We start from the raw sequence: 18,354 nt of genomic DNA, 5'->3' as shown, positions 1-18,354 counted from the left end.
AGAACCTTTGAGTTTCGTATATTTATTCATCACGGAAAGTGCGTTGTTATTGCAGGATTAATATTTCACAATAGATTACAATAATACTACAGTATTCTTTCAAATGTACGAAAATACAGAGCATGTGAGTGCATAGCATAACTGGAGTAAGGAAGAGGCAGAAGGAATCACATAGAAGCAGCAGCATCAGTGGTCACATAGCTATCCAATATCATGATGGTCTAGTTCCTTACAGTAACGAAGGTTCTGATTACTCTACAGGAGTGGTGAGAGGGTAATCATAGGGTGGAGGGATTGTGTTAAGAGGGACAGTTCAGCCCCACAGGCACAGGGAGGGACAGAGGCAATAGGCCTTGCTCCCAGGGGACTTGATCACCAGGTCCTTAATGATCTCCGTCGTGCCGAACAGAGGGAACAGCTTCTCATTGAAGCTCTCATTGTAGGTGTAGATGTGGGAGCGGCTGTCTACGTCATAGAAGGACAGCTGGCCCTTGTCATAGTCCAGGTAGACGGCCACCTTGCGGGGGATGAGACCAGGCGGCAGGGAAGTGAAGGGCACAGTCAGGGCCTTGAGCTCCGTGCCCCTCTCCAGGCGCAGGGTCAGGTAGCCCGTGTCTGTGTTCAGGGACTTGAAGCCCTTCCTCAGGGCTGACTCCTTGGCCACACCCAGCCGAAAGTCCCGCTCCCCCACCTCCACCTCCCAGTAGTGGCGGCCAGAGTTGAAACCCTCCACCCCTGTGGCGCACCACCAGCCATCGAATCGCTGGTGGTAGTTTGGCACATCCTTTCTCTCGAAGCCGCAGCGCATCTTCTTCTCGTCGTTGGAGATCAGCAGGTCAGGGTTGGCCGTGTCCAGGTCAAGGGAAATCTCCACTGCTGCATTAGAAATCCATTCCCATACTGGAATATACATAAGATTAGTAACAAAAAATTGTAAAATTAACAATACGTTCTGTGAACATCACACCTGGCTCTGTCAATGCCTGTCCAAGGCATCACATACCTGAGTGAGGAATGTAGTGGGCAGCACCTATCTTCTGAGTCCTCTGCTTCCATATGAGCCACTGTTGAGGGATGGCTTCCTGCAAGCACAAAGATGGAGAGGGAGAAAAGCGGATTTGGTAAATATCAGAGCTGTTAACATGAATATACATTAATTTATTTTAAAGGGAGACAATTGATATTTAAGGAGGCCCCCACCTTGTCCAGGCCCTGTGTCAGTAAGACCCACATGAGCAGTTCCATGGCTGTCAGGAGGTTGGGCATGTGGCGACTCCTCCATGCAGCCTGGAGGTCCTCCAGAACTTGAGCCACAGCCTCCCCAGGCCACACACTTTGCTCAGGTTGGGCTCTCAGGTCCTTGGTCCAGTTGCTGATGGTCCTCTTAGCGTTCTCCATCTCATTCTCACTGAACAGGTCCTGCTCCCTCCACTCGCTCTCCTCTGGCCAGCCATCCGACTGCATGGGCCTCTTCTGCTGACAACAGGTGAAGACTCATTCAACACGTGTTTGGAGAAAGTCACCTGCAAGCTATACAGTATATATTAATAGCTGTTACAGTATATTAGCTCCTGCTCTCAATACCTTGCTCTCCAGCAGAGATGCCCACTCCAGGATGAAGGCCCTGCAAAGAGGAGTGGGCCAGATGTCCTCTAGTTTCCAGATGTTCCCCAGCACCTCAGACCTCTGCAGAGAGGACATAGACAAGTGAGGGATTTAGTAGACTTGTTTATCCTCCAAACTAGACCTGACACTGGATACTTGCATAATGGATGTTACAAAAGGTGTGCATATATTTCAGTGTACCTGGCACACTCGATTGAGATCTCTAGCCAGCTCCACTATAAACAGCTGATTCTCTTCCAGTGGCTCTCGCTTCTCATTCTTCACCCTCTTGTGAGATTCCTGACAGACAAAAAAAAAAAGAGTGAAAAGAGTTAGCCATAGATCACATAGAATGTAGCAATGAAATATAAATATTAGGAAAAGAGGAAAGGAAACAGATTTAGGACAGAAATTAGTGTTTTACTAGTGGTTTAAAAAGTAATAAGGTCAACCCAGAAAAGGACCCATCAGCTTTGATTTCATTTGTTTTAAATATAAATCAATAGGTAATTAAATCAAACGACAGGAACAATTAAAACCTATCTACTTGAGTAAGCATGTGACTGGTGACGCTACCATGACAACCCCTCCACAGCCGTTTCATGGTGACTTTCCTTTATGATAAAATCTCTGACCGTAGCAAAAAAAGATTTTAACAAAAAAACATGATGTAAAATGGTGTTTTTGTTGTTTGGAGGATTTGTAATGCATGACAGGAGTTTGACCTACTGTACCTTAAGCTTGGCTGTGATGTTCTTGACTGGCTCGACTATAAAGTGGAAACACTGCATCATCTTGGAAACTGTGCTGAGACTCTACAAAGAAAAAGACAGATAAAATAGAATTATTAATGTACCTTGACAGACAGGGAACCTCTACTTGACAGAATATACACTACCCGTGTAAGGATTTCAAATTGACAGGTGCTACTGCTGAACTAAAACCACACCACTGATCTTATTCAGTGGTAGTAGGACCACCTAAATTCTCTAAGGGGACTCAAATGGTTTGAAATCTAAAACTACCCCTGCCCTACTTTCATTAGAAATGTGTCAGCTGTTCCACCCTACTGCCCTATATTCTGTCCCGAGTCAAGTTAAAAGACATTGGCATCATGGCCAAAGGAGGAACACAGCTCCCCTGTTAAGAAGATTGCTTTAAATCGTTAATCATAGTGCGGAGGACAGGCAACACATGGCTAATCATACTGGACCAAATCCTAACAGCAACACCTCTGTGGTCATCATAACATGAAGAATACCTCCCCTTTGGTATCTTTTAATGATACTCTGACCTAGTTATTGTGTGGATATTATTCAAGTCATATTATCATTGTGAGGTAAGCACGGGATCCTACCCACTTTTAGAGCCTGGGGCATCAACTGATCAGTAACTTGGTTAGGATCAGTGATGAGTCAGAGCAGAGGTTACTTGGCCCTCTGTAACGTGACTGGCCCTGCATGCTCTTTGCTGCTGTCTCATCTGCCAGCAGTAATGTGTTTGGCTTTTGTTTTTCCATAACACAGACACACACCTTGTGGGCTAAGCCAGTAAGTCCGCTGTCAGCAGCAGGGTAAATGTGGCACGTGAGTTAGGTCAGTGTGCCACTGAAGCCCTTAGCAGGTTACCTAGGAGGACTTCCAAACAGGGTTTATGGTCCTGATACAGCCAAGCACAAACAGATAGAGGATGGCAAGCACAATATAGACCAAATAATAATAACTGGCGCAAAATAATAATATTGATAAATGAAATGCATATTCATCAGCACACATTGTGGAGCGCAAAACCAGGTGGCATTTGTTATAAAATTCATGGTAAACTCATGTCAACCTTTAATAGAATACAAATAAATACAATGGATGGAAGTGGAATACAATGCAACAAAAATGTGATAAGGCAAATTAAATCATGAAAACAAAAACAGGAAACATTGTTCAGGTATTCAGAGTAGGCCTATGTGTATTGCATCTTTTGTTTGAGTGACAGTGACCCAGTTACAGACCAGTCTAGACACACGCAGCCTGCGCACAAAGTAATGAGCAGGGTTGTGTGACTTTGCGGCACTGCCAGAGAGCTTGATCCTATATATCCTTGGTTGACATTGCAACATGTCGAATTTTGCACTATGCATGACAGTTAAGTTATTTTTGCGACACTAAACAATGCCATGCTGTTATGTGACGTCTATGGACTTTCATGCAATCGAAATTAATGTATTATATTTTATGGCAAATTTGACACAATCATGCAGTTGAGTCGTACAAACTTGTTAGACATACCTGTCACAATCTTGTAATGTAAGCCGATTGGTGTCTTCTATACACAGGAGTAATTCTACTGGAGAACAAGTTGACTGTATGCTGCAGTATGACTGACCTTGTTTACATACAAGATTTTCCTAGGAACGAAGATAGTTCGGCTCTCTCCGTTTTCTGAAACCGAAGGCAGACAAACAGCGCCGCCATGATTGTTGTGGGACATCAGTTGTCCACAAAGTGGAACTGCGGGCTGTCCAGCTCCCGCCTATCCTTTCTTTGGATTGGTGGATACATAGCTTTATTGTAATCCCGTTTTGAATATTCGATGAGATTTGTTAACGCCTGAATGCAAAGGAGAGAGATACTATGCTACTAGCCTAATTTCATGAATATGCATAGCCATCTCGAGACAACTGATATAAAGTGTTTTTTCTCAAAGTTGGTGGGATGTCACCCTGTCCTACTCATATAGTAGATGAGAATGAATATGTCTTTAATATAATAAACATGGTAAACGTGGGTTCAAATACTTGTGTGTGTGTGTGTGTGTACAATATAAATTATATGAAATGCATATCCATTACCATGGTTGCATTTGAAAGGGAACAGCTTGGAGATGATGGGAAAATTATTAGATCAAAGGTGAGGATGCAACAGTTCACCTGACACAAGACTGAATCCAAACAGTACACTGTTTATTTTCTGTGCATTTTACATCTACTGTACTTTTTGACGCATATCTTAATAACAAAATCTAAAACTACTCTGGATACATTCTGTAACATGATAAGACTATTCCTGGAGAATATGGGGTAGGTGTAACATAAGACCCCCCAAAAAGTACAAGGGTCTGAGTGAGTAGGTTCGAGAGGACTAAGTGGCCACACACCTCTCCAAAGTGTGCACAGTTCCTAAGCATTTTCAATGCACTTTTATGAGTCAAAGAAGAGTCTTCAACCAGAAGGATTTTGTTTAGCTCTCCTAGCTGTGCTGTTGAGGAACTAGAGCAAGCACACTTGTAGTTGTTTAGTTTGGAACATAACCCTGCATTCCTGCCATCACACAATTACTGTTGTTGTTTACACAATCCAAAAACAGTCCATTATAAATTGCAATCTGGGTCAGGTGGGCATGATTTGAAAGCTTGTTCTATTGCCTACATGACTAGCTAAGTTATAAGATAACATCTTACAGTGTTAGGCTTTCACAAGACAATTCAGAGAAACGGATTGTAATCTTGGTGCGCACAGAAAATATTAATTAGTGCATTCAGGTGTGTGTACTGCGGCAAATATTCTTCCCAACAAACAAATCGTCTCTTTCTGTTAAAAAAAACAGGGTATGATGCCATGTCATCTGGTAACTGTACATCAAACAAAGTGATCATAAACACTGACACTGTATATGACATGAGTTTTATGATTTGGAAATGTGAAGTTCACATTTGGTCTCATGGATGTTTGTGTTGCTCGTATGACATCAAAGCTGTATTTATTATATTCCTCAACATCTCGTCTTTCAGAATACATGCACTGTCAGTCAAAACCCATACGGCACTGTGAAGTTCAGAGCCAGAGCTCTGATGTCATGTATAGCATGTTACTGTACAGTAACTGCATTCCAATTTAGCCACTTATTAGTGCCCAAATCTGTCATTTTCAATCCATATACAGGTACGAGTGTAAAGGGCTACAAAGATTAGGACATTTATTGAAGAAAAAATCCACTGATATTTGCTTTCCTTCATTGAAATTTGAAGGGTTATCAGAAAGTAATTGTAAATTTAACAAAGCCTGTCTTTCAATATAGCATGTGCTAATCCCCTAAATGCCAAATCTGTATGCTTAATTAGCTGTTGAGATGTCAATGATGAACAGAGCACCCCATGTCACCTCTTTTGTGGTCTGTGTTTTAAGGGATCAAACGACCATAAGACCTAATTAACTATATGGGGCTCATCTTTTAGGACAAGAGCTCAAGGGGATTACCAAACATTTGCACTTTGTGTCTGTCAGTCAGAAGACGGTGATGGAAGTTATTCATCCTGTCGTGTCTTCTCATTCTGCCCTTAGGCTGTTTCCAGCTGTGCTGCCCAACTGTGAGGAGCTTAATGACCTCTGAGTTCCTCTTTTTGTTCTCTCTCTCTCTCTCTCTCTCTCTCTCTCATTAGACACCCAACAGCAGGACAATGGAACCCTTGTGGACACTTCATCTAATGAGTTCAATATATTACTGACTGTGACATCATTATGTGTATGTGAGAGTATTGTCTCAAAAGTATGGGGTGGGTTGGTTCAGTTTTCAGTTAAAATGGTGTAATCTTCAAGACTGCAATTCTATAGCTGGCCACCAGATGTCAGAGGTCAAGCTTTTGAGTGACAATGGATGGAGAAGGACTTTGACAAGGCACAGAGGTAACATATGCTCATTAATACAGAAACAGATGCATCCATTTTCCTCCTTAAACTGTCATTATGACTTTTAAAAACAATTCACCCATTGCAAGTAACAATTTACATGATTAAGAAAATATAAAATACCCCCTTGTATATAGTCTCGCTATTGTCATTTTACTGTTGCTTTTGAATTACTTGTTACTTTTATTTCTTATTCTTATCCGTAATCTTATCCGTATATCCAACTGCATTGTTGGTGAGGGGCTCGTAAGTAAGCATTTCACTGTAAGGTATACCTGTTGTATTCGGTGAATGTGGCTAATGCAATTTGATTTAATAACAGTTTATTATTTACATACATATGTTCAATGTGTGTGTAAAGGTCAGATGTAACTTGGTGGTGGGCTCAAAGTAAACTTACAGGTCATTAATTCACTTGTATAATTGTTAGGTTCCAGGGTCATTCAAAATGCACAAAAACACTTCTCCCACCAATGTAAAGTGCATTTTAGAGGGTTCGGAAAGTGAAAGTTAGATGTCCTCCAGTGATTTTGTTTTAGTTTTCCTGTTCAAATATCCCAAGTATAAATTCATACACTAAAGGGTTAAAAAAAATATATGTTTTGAGCAAAATAGTGTTTTAGAAACAACCGCAAACTTTAAGTTAACTTCAAGGATTTTGGAGTGGCAGGTTTGGGGCGGCAGGTAGCCTAGTGGTTAGAGCGTTGGGCCAGTAACCAAAAGGCTGCTAGATCGAATCCCCGAGCTGACAAGGTAAAAATCTGTCGTTCTGCCCCTGAACAAGGCAGTTAACCCACTGTTCCTAGGCCGTTATTGTAAATAAGAATTTGTTCTTAACTGACTTGCCTAGTTAAATAAAGGTTAAATAAATTAAATAAAAGGAGATGGTCAGATGTGATGTCATCAGCCTCCTCCTTGTTTGAGGAACAATAGAGGAGCAATGGAGAAACGTACCACCTGCCTCTCCCCCTGCTTGTTCATGTCATACCTGGACCACCTATTGAGATGTGCCTTTTGTTAAGTAAATCATGTGTTAAATGAGGTGAAAAGGAAACTAGTGGACATTAAGGCCAGACAGAGACAGCACACAGGCGCTATGTCAAACATGTCTTTATCTAGAAGCCACCACCATCTCAATTAGTTTACGTGACAGACAGGAATTTATATGTGTTTTGAATAGAACTTGCTCACGGCTGTTGAAACCTCATACTTTTGTTTCAGACATTATGTGAGGAAAATATTACATACTTTGTCGTTCATACTGGTTTCTTCTCAAGCTTTGCAGGGACTGTTAAGACAGGCAGCCCAGTTAATCAACAACAAAAAAGAAGCTTTTTACACAACTATTCTCATTCACTGTTCACAGAGGTCTTGAATAAACAAAGCTAGCTCCTTAACGCTTCCCACAATCCCAATGCTGAATTGTATCTTAAAGGCCCCGTGCAGTCAAAATTCAGTTTGTGTTTTGCATCATATTGTACAACAGCTGATGAAACTAACAAGATTTGATCAGTATTATTTCCTGGTTGAAAATACATTCTACAAAGGGCCTTCTAAACAGCAGGTTTTGCATGGGTGGAGTTTCGTCTTGCCTGGTGACATCACCAGGTGGTAAATTAGTTAATATATTAATAATAAAGAGTTCCAAACCTCTCTAACAATAACGACTAGTTTTCCCTTTTCTCCTCCCCACTCAGACCACAATTATTGCTTGTTAAAACGTTTAACGCTTAAAAGCAACAAAAAAACAATTTTTATAATTTTTATGGAAAACCATTACAGTAAGGCACATTATTGTTACCCATAAATTATTTGATATAAAAAAAACAGCTGCATTGGGCTTTTAAGACCCGTTACCAGAGCCAACACATGTGTGGTGTTGTTGACTCACTCTTCACAGGTTCCAAGACTAACACACAAGTTGTAGCTGGCTCAGCTGTAAAACCCAAGTTCAGCAGGGTAGGACATAGGAGCATTTTACAACTCACGCTTATACGTTTTTGGCTCGGACATTGCACTAAAAGAGGAGAGTGGTTTTACTCAGAAAAGGACTTGCTTCAATACAGTTCCCCAAAAAACAATAATCCAGATTACTTTAATCCATAAAATGATCAAATGTAGAAAATGTGAGAAACATTTTTTTTAAATCTAAAGATCGTTCTTCCCTTTTTGGTGCTTTTTCTGTTCACAGCAAAATGGTCTTTGTTTTTCAGCAGCACATTTGTCATGGAGTGTCTTTCTACCTGGCCTGTCTCCTCTTACAGTTAACTTTGGCATGAGAACCTGCCACCTCAGACACATATAGTCATGGTATTGGTCATCTACAGGACGGTTTCCCTTGTCACTGAAGAATGGCAATCCAAGTCTTCCCAGTTCATCAATCTTATTTAGGCTCCAGTTTAAAATCACAACTGACAAGAGGTGTTTAGACATTCAAGTTTGTCAGTATGGAGTAACCCACAATGTAGAATTTCACTATCTTCCAGCATACTGTCACTGCAGGATGTTCCTACAGTACAGTCAACCCATTGGCTGCTGGGTCTGATTCAACCTATTGAGAATGTGTTCATTTCCCCTGTCTGTTATCCTCTGACCAGTTTGGCACATCAAGATGGATAAAAAGCATCAGCACTCCAGTTGTCCTTTTCATCATGTGTCAGTAGCGAGTCTGAGGATTCAGACTGGTAGGGTGGCACTGTTGGCATCCTGAGTGGATGGGCACTGAGTGGTTACCTCTGACTGAGTGGTAAAGTCTGTGCCAGGATGCGGAGGGGAAATGTTCTGGGGATGAGGGGCGTCTATTACAGACCCCAGGATGTCAAAGGGCACTTCAATGGAGTGGCGGATGCTCTCCTCATACGTTGGAGGGGGCTGTGGGAGAGGAAGAGTAAGCTTTGGTTAACACTGCTTTAGAACCTAAGGTAGGTGGGTACGTGTCAAATGGGTGAGTGGATGGCTTGATTTGAGTGGGTCGCGGCTCATCATATCAAGCTATACTTTGTGACAAAGTGAGCCACTTAGAATGAGTCACCTTCCTAAAATAAAGGTTAAATAAAAAATAAATAAATAAATGCTAACACTCATAATTGAGAGGCTATAAAACATACTGAAAATGTTAAACGCTATATATTCCACACACACAACAAAATAACCCATGACCTTCTAAAATTACATCCCATCTAAGATTAGAGACTCCATTTCCCAGGTGTAGGTGTTTCCTAGTGTGTATTGGCTGATACATGATCTCTAACATCAAACCTAATGGCATCATGTTAGCGTTTACATGACAGATTAGGTTGGCAGCACCCGGGCTGCCTTTAGCATCACTCCTCCAGTACAGAGCCTATCTCCGTCATCAGCCAGCTCCTCACTCCCTGACTAACCCCTTATCTTTTAATTGCTTGGGGCCCCCGTGGGCGGCAAGGCCAGCCCTGCACGCCTATAAAAACACCACACACGTAAAACGCAACAAAGTTTCACTCCAGCCCCTTCGGCCACAGCACAGACAGGGCAATTATGGGACATCAGACCCCCTCTAAAGTCTGACAGGGGCCACTTTGAGCTAACGGTGACAGAATGGGGGACTGGTGGGAGGGCACTTATTCACTGGGACGTTTATTAAAGAAAAAGAGGAGCAAAAAAAGACGAGTAAAGGAGGAAAAAAGCACAAAGCTGCATTCTCTGCCACTGTTTACACTGAGGACGCAAGCTTTAATTATGTTTGATTTGCCTTTTTCTCATTACCTTGTTTGCTCGAGCGTTACGCAAGTCAAAGCCCTGGCGAAAGATCAACACAGTAAAACCTGGGAATGCGCAGTCTGTGCATCACTACAGCAGGAGATGAGATGATAGGGCTCCCTATATACAGCGTTCTGACTAGTGTTTCATCTTAGAACAAGCTCCAGTTATCCTGTGACAGCACATTCGTAACGAACAAAACCTCTCATTTATTCTCTTTTATAGGTCACTGCACTTAGGAGTAAACAACAGATTATATATGTGAGGCTCTTTAATAATGGACTAAAGATTGACTTTGGTAACGTTCAATAACCTACACTTTCAGGCAGCGTTCAATACTTATGAGGACACATGCCACTTATCTCAATGGTACCTGTCCACCCCCCGGTAATCTTACCTCAGTCAGCATGGAGCCGTTGAGGCCGAAACGGTCAGCGATCATCATGTGTATCTGTCTCTGGCGGTCCTTCTTCCTGACACTCTCGTAGGAGGGCAGCCTGGGGAGGGGCGCCTCCAGGGAGGGCAGGCGGTAGCTGGAGGGCAGGCCGATAAGGAACAGCTGCCCTGACTGATGGAGAGAAGAAGCAGACAGCCGGGGAACACAATGGAACAGTTAGAGAGATGTCACAAACACTTTGATGGAAGATACTGCTGGTGTCCGTTTGGTCATGGAGAATCCGTGTCAGTGCATCACTGCTGACTATACGCATCAGAGTAATAAACATATCCACACACAGCAGTAGTGGGGCCTCCTGTTCCTGGACATTTTTTACAAGAAAAACATTGTTCCAAAAACCAAATAAAATAAATATTATTTAACATTATAAAACATGACAAATGTATATATAATATGATATACTGTATAATATGATTTGATTAAATCTTGGAATTGGTCTGAGCTGGTATTGCTTATTTTATAAAGCAATGTACAGCTGTGTGTCGCTATCGCTGCGCTGCTGGTTAGCTGCTGGTGATTATGGCTATATGAAATTGCATTGGCAATAGCCTTGTTTGTTAATTTAGTAGAAAATACACTTTTATATTCCTGTGTCCTTATTACAGTCAAGTCATCCCTATTTTATAGGTAGAATATTATGGAATATATAACAAAATAAATAGAAAATTATATTTTTGAAAAGCAAAGATTTGCAAGTGCGGTGCACATCTCATGACTGGAATGGTTACTATTTAAAAAGAGTGACAATTTGAGCAGGGTCTCATGAGCTCAATTTTAAGTTGAAAGAGAATTTATTCAGGGATATAAACCATATCTTTTCTTATTTTCTACAATATACATAGATGTTAGTTCGGATAAGGTTCTGCCTGTTCTTTGGGCTTTTCAAAATGTATTTACAATTTTACATTGCATGATTATGCATGAATGATCTTTTACCCCATCACACGACACATCTGTTTGGTGAGTAGGTTTACTATAATGTTCTTCCCTGTAACTTGTTTTTAAATGGCATATGAAAGCAAAAGTAGTCTATTCTATATTACATAATTAGGGTGAACTATAGCACAGTAGTAGACACATGGGATTCAGTTCCTTGTGCTTGACTACAGAAAGCAATAGCCTATCAAATTGATGTGGATGTGTTTGCTGCTTATGTTGTAGACTGCGGTCTACCTGATCTTGCATGATTGATGTTATTTAGTTTACTGTCTGACTTATCTAAAGAGCAAGGTGTAGCCTAGGCCTAATTCTTTCTCCATGGTTCTGACTTGTCTGCTCGTTGCACATTGCCTTGTATCAATCTGTGCGCTTAATAATCCCGGTGCAGGTATAAACTACTTAATGATGATTGACGACCATTCAAATATGAATGCATTTATGATACCAGCTACTTTGATACCCCCATTTATGATACCCCCTCCGCCTGACACACAGGTATCAATGGGACTGACAACGTATTGACTGAAAATGTATTGACCCATCCAGTGCTGGGCCTTTTTACCTGTGAGTGTGTATTGTCGTGAGTCTGTTCCAGACAGGGGTTTCCCACCAGTGTCTGTCTGCTGCTGTAGTACTGAGGAGGGGCATCCTGCAGGAGGACAGAGAGAACAGTGATTAATGTGAGTTAGACTATAGTATGATGAACCCTCCATTAGCACATTAACTACAGAGATGACTGAACAACTTCTAACAAGCCTACATTTAAATTTGAGATTCAACAAGAATCTAATTTTAAAAAAGAGATTGAATGTCGACGATCTGCCCAACGTTAACCTTGTACAACATCCCAAAAGTCTTGCGAGGTTACATTCTGTTTTGATAACGCAGTGGTAATCAGTCTGGTAATTACAAGGCTAGCCCAACGTCCCAATTAGGAAGACATTCCCGAATTTCAGCCTCATTGACCAATTGTCATGCCTTGTTTCATTCGTTTTGGACCTGACTGTTTTAGCAATACAATAAATTATCTAGCCAATAAGACGACCACCCTACAGTTTCTGTGCCTCCTCCCAGTCCCACCCATTTCAAACAAGATTAGGCAGGCTCACACTGTATGAGGTGCTAGAATTCTTCAAAAGCCCTGCCGGAAAACTAGGTGATTACCCTGGGCCTAAATGAGTCTCTTTGTATTGGGGACAATGCAGTGCCCGACTGTGTCACCAGGGTCCCTAGCAAGAAACCACACAGTGTGACCTTTTCAGCATCTCTCTCTTTCCTTGTAACTGTAGCAGGTTCCTCTTAACAAGCATGCTCAAATACACATTATGGCCCCCATAGTTAATTTGGACGACATTACATAGCATTACAACAAAGGTATTTTTTGCCTGAGAGAGTTCAATCCAGAATTACAACCGGCCATGCTCGGGAGTCCCAATTGGCCCAGCGTCATCCGGGTTAGGGTTTGGTCGTCATTGTAAATAATAATTTGTTCTTCACTGACTTGCCTAGTTAAATAAAGGTCAAATAAAATAAATAAAAATGAAGATGCATGATGAGTAGGAGAACGGTTGTAGCAATTTACATAGGAAAATTGCCCCACTGCGAATCACGCATAGGGAAGTAGGCTTGTTCATATTGACAAAATGGTCACCTTCAAAACATCAGGGCCAGTTTGATGCCTGCCTGAACAGGGACATCACTCACGTTCCCAGTGATGCAGTTTGACCTTTGTCACCACCCCTCCAGCATGTGACAGAGAGACGCCACAGAAACATTGATGTCAAAGGTCACCTTCCCTCACTAGTTTTCACTTTCAAGGGGCGAAAAAAGTCTTCAGGATAAAAAGGGGAAATGTCCTTTTGTTTACTGCCTCTGATTCACCCAGCGTGAAAAAGCACAACCGTGTAAAATCAGAGCTGAAGTGGGGGGAGGACCCCATCTGCAGTGTGCCTTTTTCAGTGCCACGACCTGAAGGAGAGCCATTGTCCCCAACACCCACAGGAGGGTCTGGCTATTATTCAAACTGAAGCAGGGTAAGGTATGTGCAACAACACATATAGAGGAAAGTAAACATTCCATAGAAAACAATAGAGGATTTTTTCCATGTGAGCCTCCCTCACAATCTGGCTTGCCTTCAGATTGGTGTCCTTGTAATGTTCTTGTAACAAAACCACCCTCTTCTGCAACATGCCTCAGTTAACCAGTCACTATGACTATATGGGTGACTGGATAGGATTTCAGGGAATGTGTAAACAACATAACAGGGACACCAAAAACAACAAACTGATTTCAACAAATCGGTTTCTATATAAAAAACAACTTAAATCGTCAGGAAACTTGATTTTTTTACTTTGCTCACACCGCCAGCTAGCTGTGTATTCTTTCACCCAGTACAGATCCCAGAGGTCATCTCCATACCCACCAAGATCTTTCCATATTTACACCCTGTCACCCACTGTTTACTATATAGACTAGACTCCACTCCCCACACTGACAATATGGAAATAGTGACGAGCAATGTTGTCTGATGTGTCATGTGTGGGTTATTCTAGCTGACAGCAGGTCAAAATGGCTGACATGTACAAGAGGACAAGCATGTCTATTCCTGACAAGAGACAGCAAAACTTTTCTCTAATCTGTTCAGGCCAGAGCCAAACATAGCAGAGACAAAGGAGATGTTGATGTTTCCTGTCTCTCTGAGAAAGGGAACGAGTTGGAAGGTATGAGTAGTGTCCCTGTGCTCCAGAGATAACATACTAACCCTACCCCAGGGAAGCAGGTCAGGAAGAGGAAACATGGAGGATGGGCAGAAACTAAAATCTGACCTCCATGGAGAGTTTATACTTCCTGTTCCCTATTTCCTGTACCAAGTTAGGGACTTGAATATTGGTCATAGTTTGAAGTTGTGAAATAGTATTGATATGTATGAACCTCCATACTTTGGGCATCCATCACGGTACCATTCATATAGGATACTGTCTGCTCAGTTCTATTCTCTGGGAGGGAGGGGAAAGGATACAGTGATACTGAAGACTCCTCTGTGCCAGTGTTTGTGTTCCTCACTCAGGGGAACACTGAATACTGTATCCAGTTTCTGGTTTCTGGGTGAGATTTGCCAGTAGGCTGTGCAGGATATGCTTGTCTGCAATCAAGATCAGATTTTCCTCCGCCCTGTGTTAGCCATTCCTATGTTTTCATATGTTTTCATACAACATGTTTTGAGTCAAATGTTTAGCTAAACAATCTGTTTGTAATATTCTCATTGTAGTGGTGTTGACACATCACAAGATTGGCGCAGGTATCAATAGCATTTGTCAATGCTGCCTCACCACACACTATGGCCCATGATTGCTTTGGCACTCAGGGATAGTTATGGAAGCTGGAGCTCATAGCCAAAGCACTGTTAATAATTCCATGAAATGCAAATGCATGGTTTTACAGTGATCATCTCAAGTTTATTCTGGGCCTGTTCCCATAGCCATGCAAATTAAACGTGCCAACTCTTAATGGCGCTACATTTACTTTGCATGGTACATTTGGCCTCAGTCACATCGAATCTGTATCTGTGCCTAACTTTAATTTATGGTTTGCTTACAAGTGACACTTTCTCATTAATTGTATCTTTCAATAAAATATAGTGAGTGAGCTCAAGGTCCTTACCATGTCTCCATGGGTGTCCTTGCAGCAGTGAGGTTCTTTCCGGTATATGGACAGCAGCACCACGATCACCACAAAGAACACCAGACCTGAAACTAGTAAAAGGAGAGGAGAAGAGAAAACTCATCACCCGCTGTTAACAATGCATCAAAATGACAATGGACATGCACTTGTACAAAAGGTGCATTATGTAATGCCTCAGTCTAATGAATGTAAAGTCATAGTTTATTGTAGTGTTCAGAACACTGTAATATGCGGTTGCTAGGGGACAGAGCTTTTCCTGCTCAGGTCACAGGTAATTAAGTTGAAACGCTGTGTGGACATACTGTGTAGACTATTTAATGGAACGCTGTTCACAATATGTTTCTCAATCTGTGGGACAGGGATAATTGGCAATCATAATGTTAGTCACAGTCGATTTTCCACACTTAAAATTAATTTACTATCAAATATAAATGTGAAGTCAACCATGTAATTCATCTTCGGTTACAAAACAAGTCCAAGAGGAACACTAGTACTTCAAGATAATACAGATAGGTTCTAGAAATAGAAAGTTTCATATCTAACGTGGGAGGCAAATAGGCTGCTATCTACAGTGATGGCAACTGGCGAACAGTGTATTCAACATATTCCTTATCACACCACCACAGCAGTGATTTGATGAAGTAAAAGGATCCATCACTGGTGTGAACAACCTGCTGAGGCAACAGACTCCCCATCCAGATCTATAGCATAGGTCAGTGGTCCACATAGGCTACACTGTTGCAGTTTTCTACAACTTTACAATAGTTGTGTTTTGTCCAAAGAAAACGAATGAACACTTACAACTGTTATTCATGTAACAGGCAAAAGTGACATGACAATACCCTGTTTATCATAACAGATGGGTTAATTACAAAAACATGCCTATGATTATATCTGATTCTGATCTATGCTCAAATGCCACCATCAGTTTCATGGAAAATTTGACATTTTGAGAGATTAAAATTTTACTTACATGCTGCCACAATGACCGTGAGTTGATCCGATGTTAACTGAGAGGGGGTGGTTGGAGTTGCAGCGGTGGACATCTCTGGCGAATAGACTATCTACACCCAATTGAATCATGAAGTCAGAGGGTAAAATGGGACTGTTTTCATCAAAGGGCCCGAGATCATAGATTCGGATTATTTTCCTTATCCCTTGTACTATTCCAATGCAAGAGAGACACGCTCCAAACAAGAGTCGGATCAGGAAAACTCACGTCGGTAAACATGCCACAGTATTTGAGTCCTAGGGCGCACTGTCGCGCTCCCAAATTCCGTGACGTTGCGGGGCACCGGACAACAAACATTCCTTGTACGATGTTGATAGACACGCGCGCGCAGTCACCAAGGAGGCAACTTGGCTGACACTGGTTATTAAGTAGCCACTGAACTCATAGCAGCACACCGAAGCCTTTTTTCATAATGCTGAGACAATGAAATAAAGGTTTTTCTGTTACATTTTCTTGACAGATCATAGGCTAAATCCAACTTTACTCGATCAATCATTCAGAAATACACTAGTTTGTATTCTTCATGATAGACTAGATAGGCTTAACCATCAACCAAACTATATAACACACTAATGCAAATAGTTTAATTATTTGATTAAATGTAACTTATTGACTACATTTACAACATCCCGCTTTATAATATCGTAAAGTGTACAAAGTAAGAAGCCTAAATAGTTATATTGGTTGGGAATCCCAATATTAGGGTCCGAATCAGCCAGGAGGACATCACATTCCAGCGTTGTAGTCACAGTTTACCTTGGAGATGCCTGTGATGGGATAGTGTGCAATGAGAGGGAACAGCCTGTTGGTGGAGTCCAAAACTGCATCTCTGCTACATGTACAGTTCCTTCGGAAAGTATTGACCCCTTTGACTTTCCACATTTTGTTACGTTACAGCCTTATTCTAAAATGTATTCAATATTTTTCCCCCCTCATCAATCTACACACAATACCCCAAAATGACAAAGCAAAAACAGGTTATTAGACATTTTTGCTAATTTATAAAAAAATACGAACTATTACATTCACGTTCCTCCTCTCTGGCTGCCTATCATTTTGTTTAATATTTTGTTTTACCCCTTTTTCGTGGTATCCAATTGGTACAGTGCCTTGCGAAAGTATTCGGCCCCCTTGAACTTTGCGACCTTTTGCCACATTTCAGGCTTCAAACATAAATATATAAAACTGTATTTTTTTGTGAAGAATCAACAACAAGTGGGACACAATCATGAAGTGGAACGACATTTATTGGATATTTCAAACCTTTTTAACAAATCAAAAACTGAAAAATTGGCGTGCAAAATTATTCAGCCCCCTTAAGTTAATACTTTGTAGCGCCACCTTTTGCTGAGATTACAGCTGTAAGTCGCTTGGGGTATGTCTCTATAAGTTTTGCACATCGAGAGACTGACATTTTTTCCCATTCCTCCTTGCAAAACAGCTCGAGCTCAGTGAGGTTGGATGGAGAGCATTTGTGAACAGCAGTTTTCAGTTCTTTCCACAGATTCTCGATTGGATTCAGGTCTGGACTTTGACTTGGCCATTCTAACACCTGGATATGTTTATTTCTGAACCATTCCATTGTAGATTTTGCTTTATGTTTTGGATCATTGTCTTGTTGGAAGACAAATCTCCGTCCCAGTCTCAGGTCTTTTGCAGACTCCATCAGGTTTTCTTCCAGAATGGTCCTGTATTTGGCTCTATCCATCTTCCCATCAATTTTAACCATCTTACCTGTCCCTGCTGAAGAAAAGCAGGCCCAAACCATGATGCTGCCACCACCATGTTTGACAGTGGGGATGGTATGTTCAGGTTGATGAGCTGTGCTGCTTTTACGCCAAACATAACGGTTTGCATTGTTGCCAAAAAGTTCAATTTTGGTTTCATCTGACCAGAGCACCTTCTTCCACGTTTGGTGTGTCTCCCAGGTGGCTTGTGGCAAACTTTAAACAACACTTTTTATGGATATCTTTAAGAAATGGCTTTCTTCTTGCCACTCTTCCATAAAGGCCAGATTTGTGCACTATACGACCAATTGTTGTCCTATGGACAGAGTCTCCCACCTCAGCTGTAGATCTCTGCAGTTCATCCAGAGTGATCATGGGCCTCTTGGCTGCATCTCTGATCAGTCTTCTCCTTGTATGAGCTGAAAGTTTAGAGGGACGGCCAGGTCTTGGTAGATTTGCAGTGGTCTGATACTCCTTCCATTTCAATATTATCGCTTGCACAGTGCTCCTTGGGATG

General features: G+C 41.6%; 2 protein-coding genes across 3 annotated transcripts; both read right to left on the bottom strand.

The window, feature by feature from the left end:
- Positions 1 to 2: 2 nt before the first annotated feature.
- Positions 3 to 4,022, bottom strand: LOC135555407 (butyrophilin subfamily 1 member A1-like). Of its 2 annotated transcripts, none has more exons than XM_064987805.1 (7): positions 3,888 to 4,022; positions 2,340 to 2,420; positions 1,807 to 1,905; positions 1,585 to 1,686; positions 1,201 to 1,476; positions 1,004 to 1,082; positions 3 to 900 (listed from the first exon to the last, which is right to left on the bottom strand). In XM_064987805.1, exons 2-7 carry the CDS (start codon positions 2,397 to 2,399, stop codon positions 314 to 316), a joined length of 1,203 nt encoding a protein of 400 aa, XP_064843877.1. In that variant the 5' UTR covers positions 2,400 to 2,420; positions 3,888 to 4,022; the 3' UTR covers positions 3 to 313. The 2 variants fall into 2 exon arrangements, with proteins under 2 accessions (XP_064843877.1, XP_064843878.1); XM_064987806.1 differs by having other exon boundaries at positions 1,201 to 1,473.
- Positions 4,023 to 6,011: 1,989 nt separating this feature from the next.
- Positions 6,012 to 16,435, bottom strand: si:ch73-364h19.1 (uncharacterized). Its single transcript, XM_064987819.1, has 5 exons — positions 16,072 to 16,435; positions 15,078 to 15,169; positions 11,980 to 12,066; positions 10,419 to 10,589; positions 6,012 to 9,154 (listed from the first exon to the last, which is right to left on the bottom strand). The coding sequence occupies exons 1-5, from the start codon at positions 16,142 to 16,144 to the stop codon at positions 8,960 to 8,962; spliced, it is 618 nt and encodes a 205-aa protein (XP_064843891.1). The 5' UTR covers positions 16,145 to 16,435; the 3' UTR covers positions 6,012 to 8,959.
- Positions 16,436 to 18,354: the final 1,919 nt, after the last annotated feature.

Source organism: Oncorhynchus masou, chromosome 15 (assembly GCF_036934945.1).
Source record: "Oncorhynchus masou masou isolate Uvic2021 chromosome 15, UVic_Omas_1.1, whole genome shotgun sequence".
In the NCBI taxonomy this organism is placed as follows: Eukaryota; Metazoa; Chordata; class Actinopteri; order Salmoniformes; family Salmonidae; genus Oncorhynchus; species Oncorhynchus masou.
Note: the sequence above shows the minus strand (reverse complement) of the source record. Positions and strands in the feature narration are given on the sequence as shown.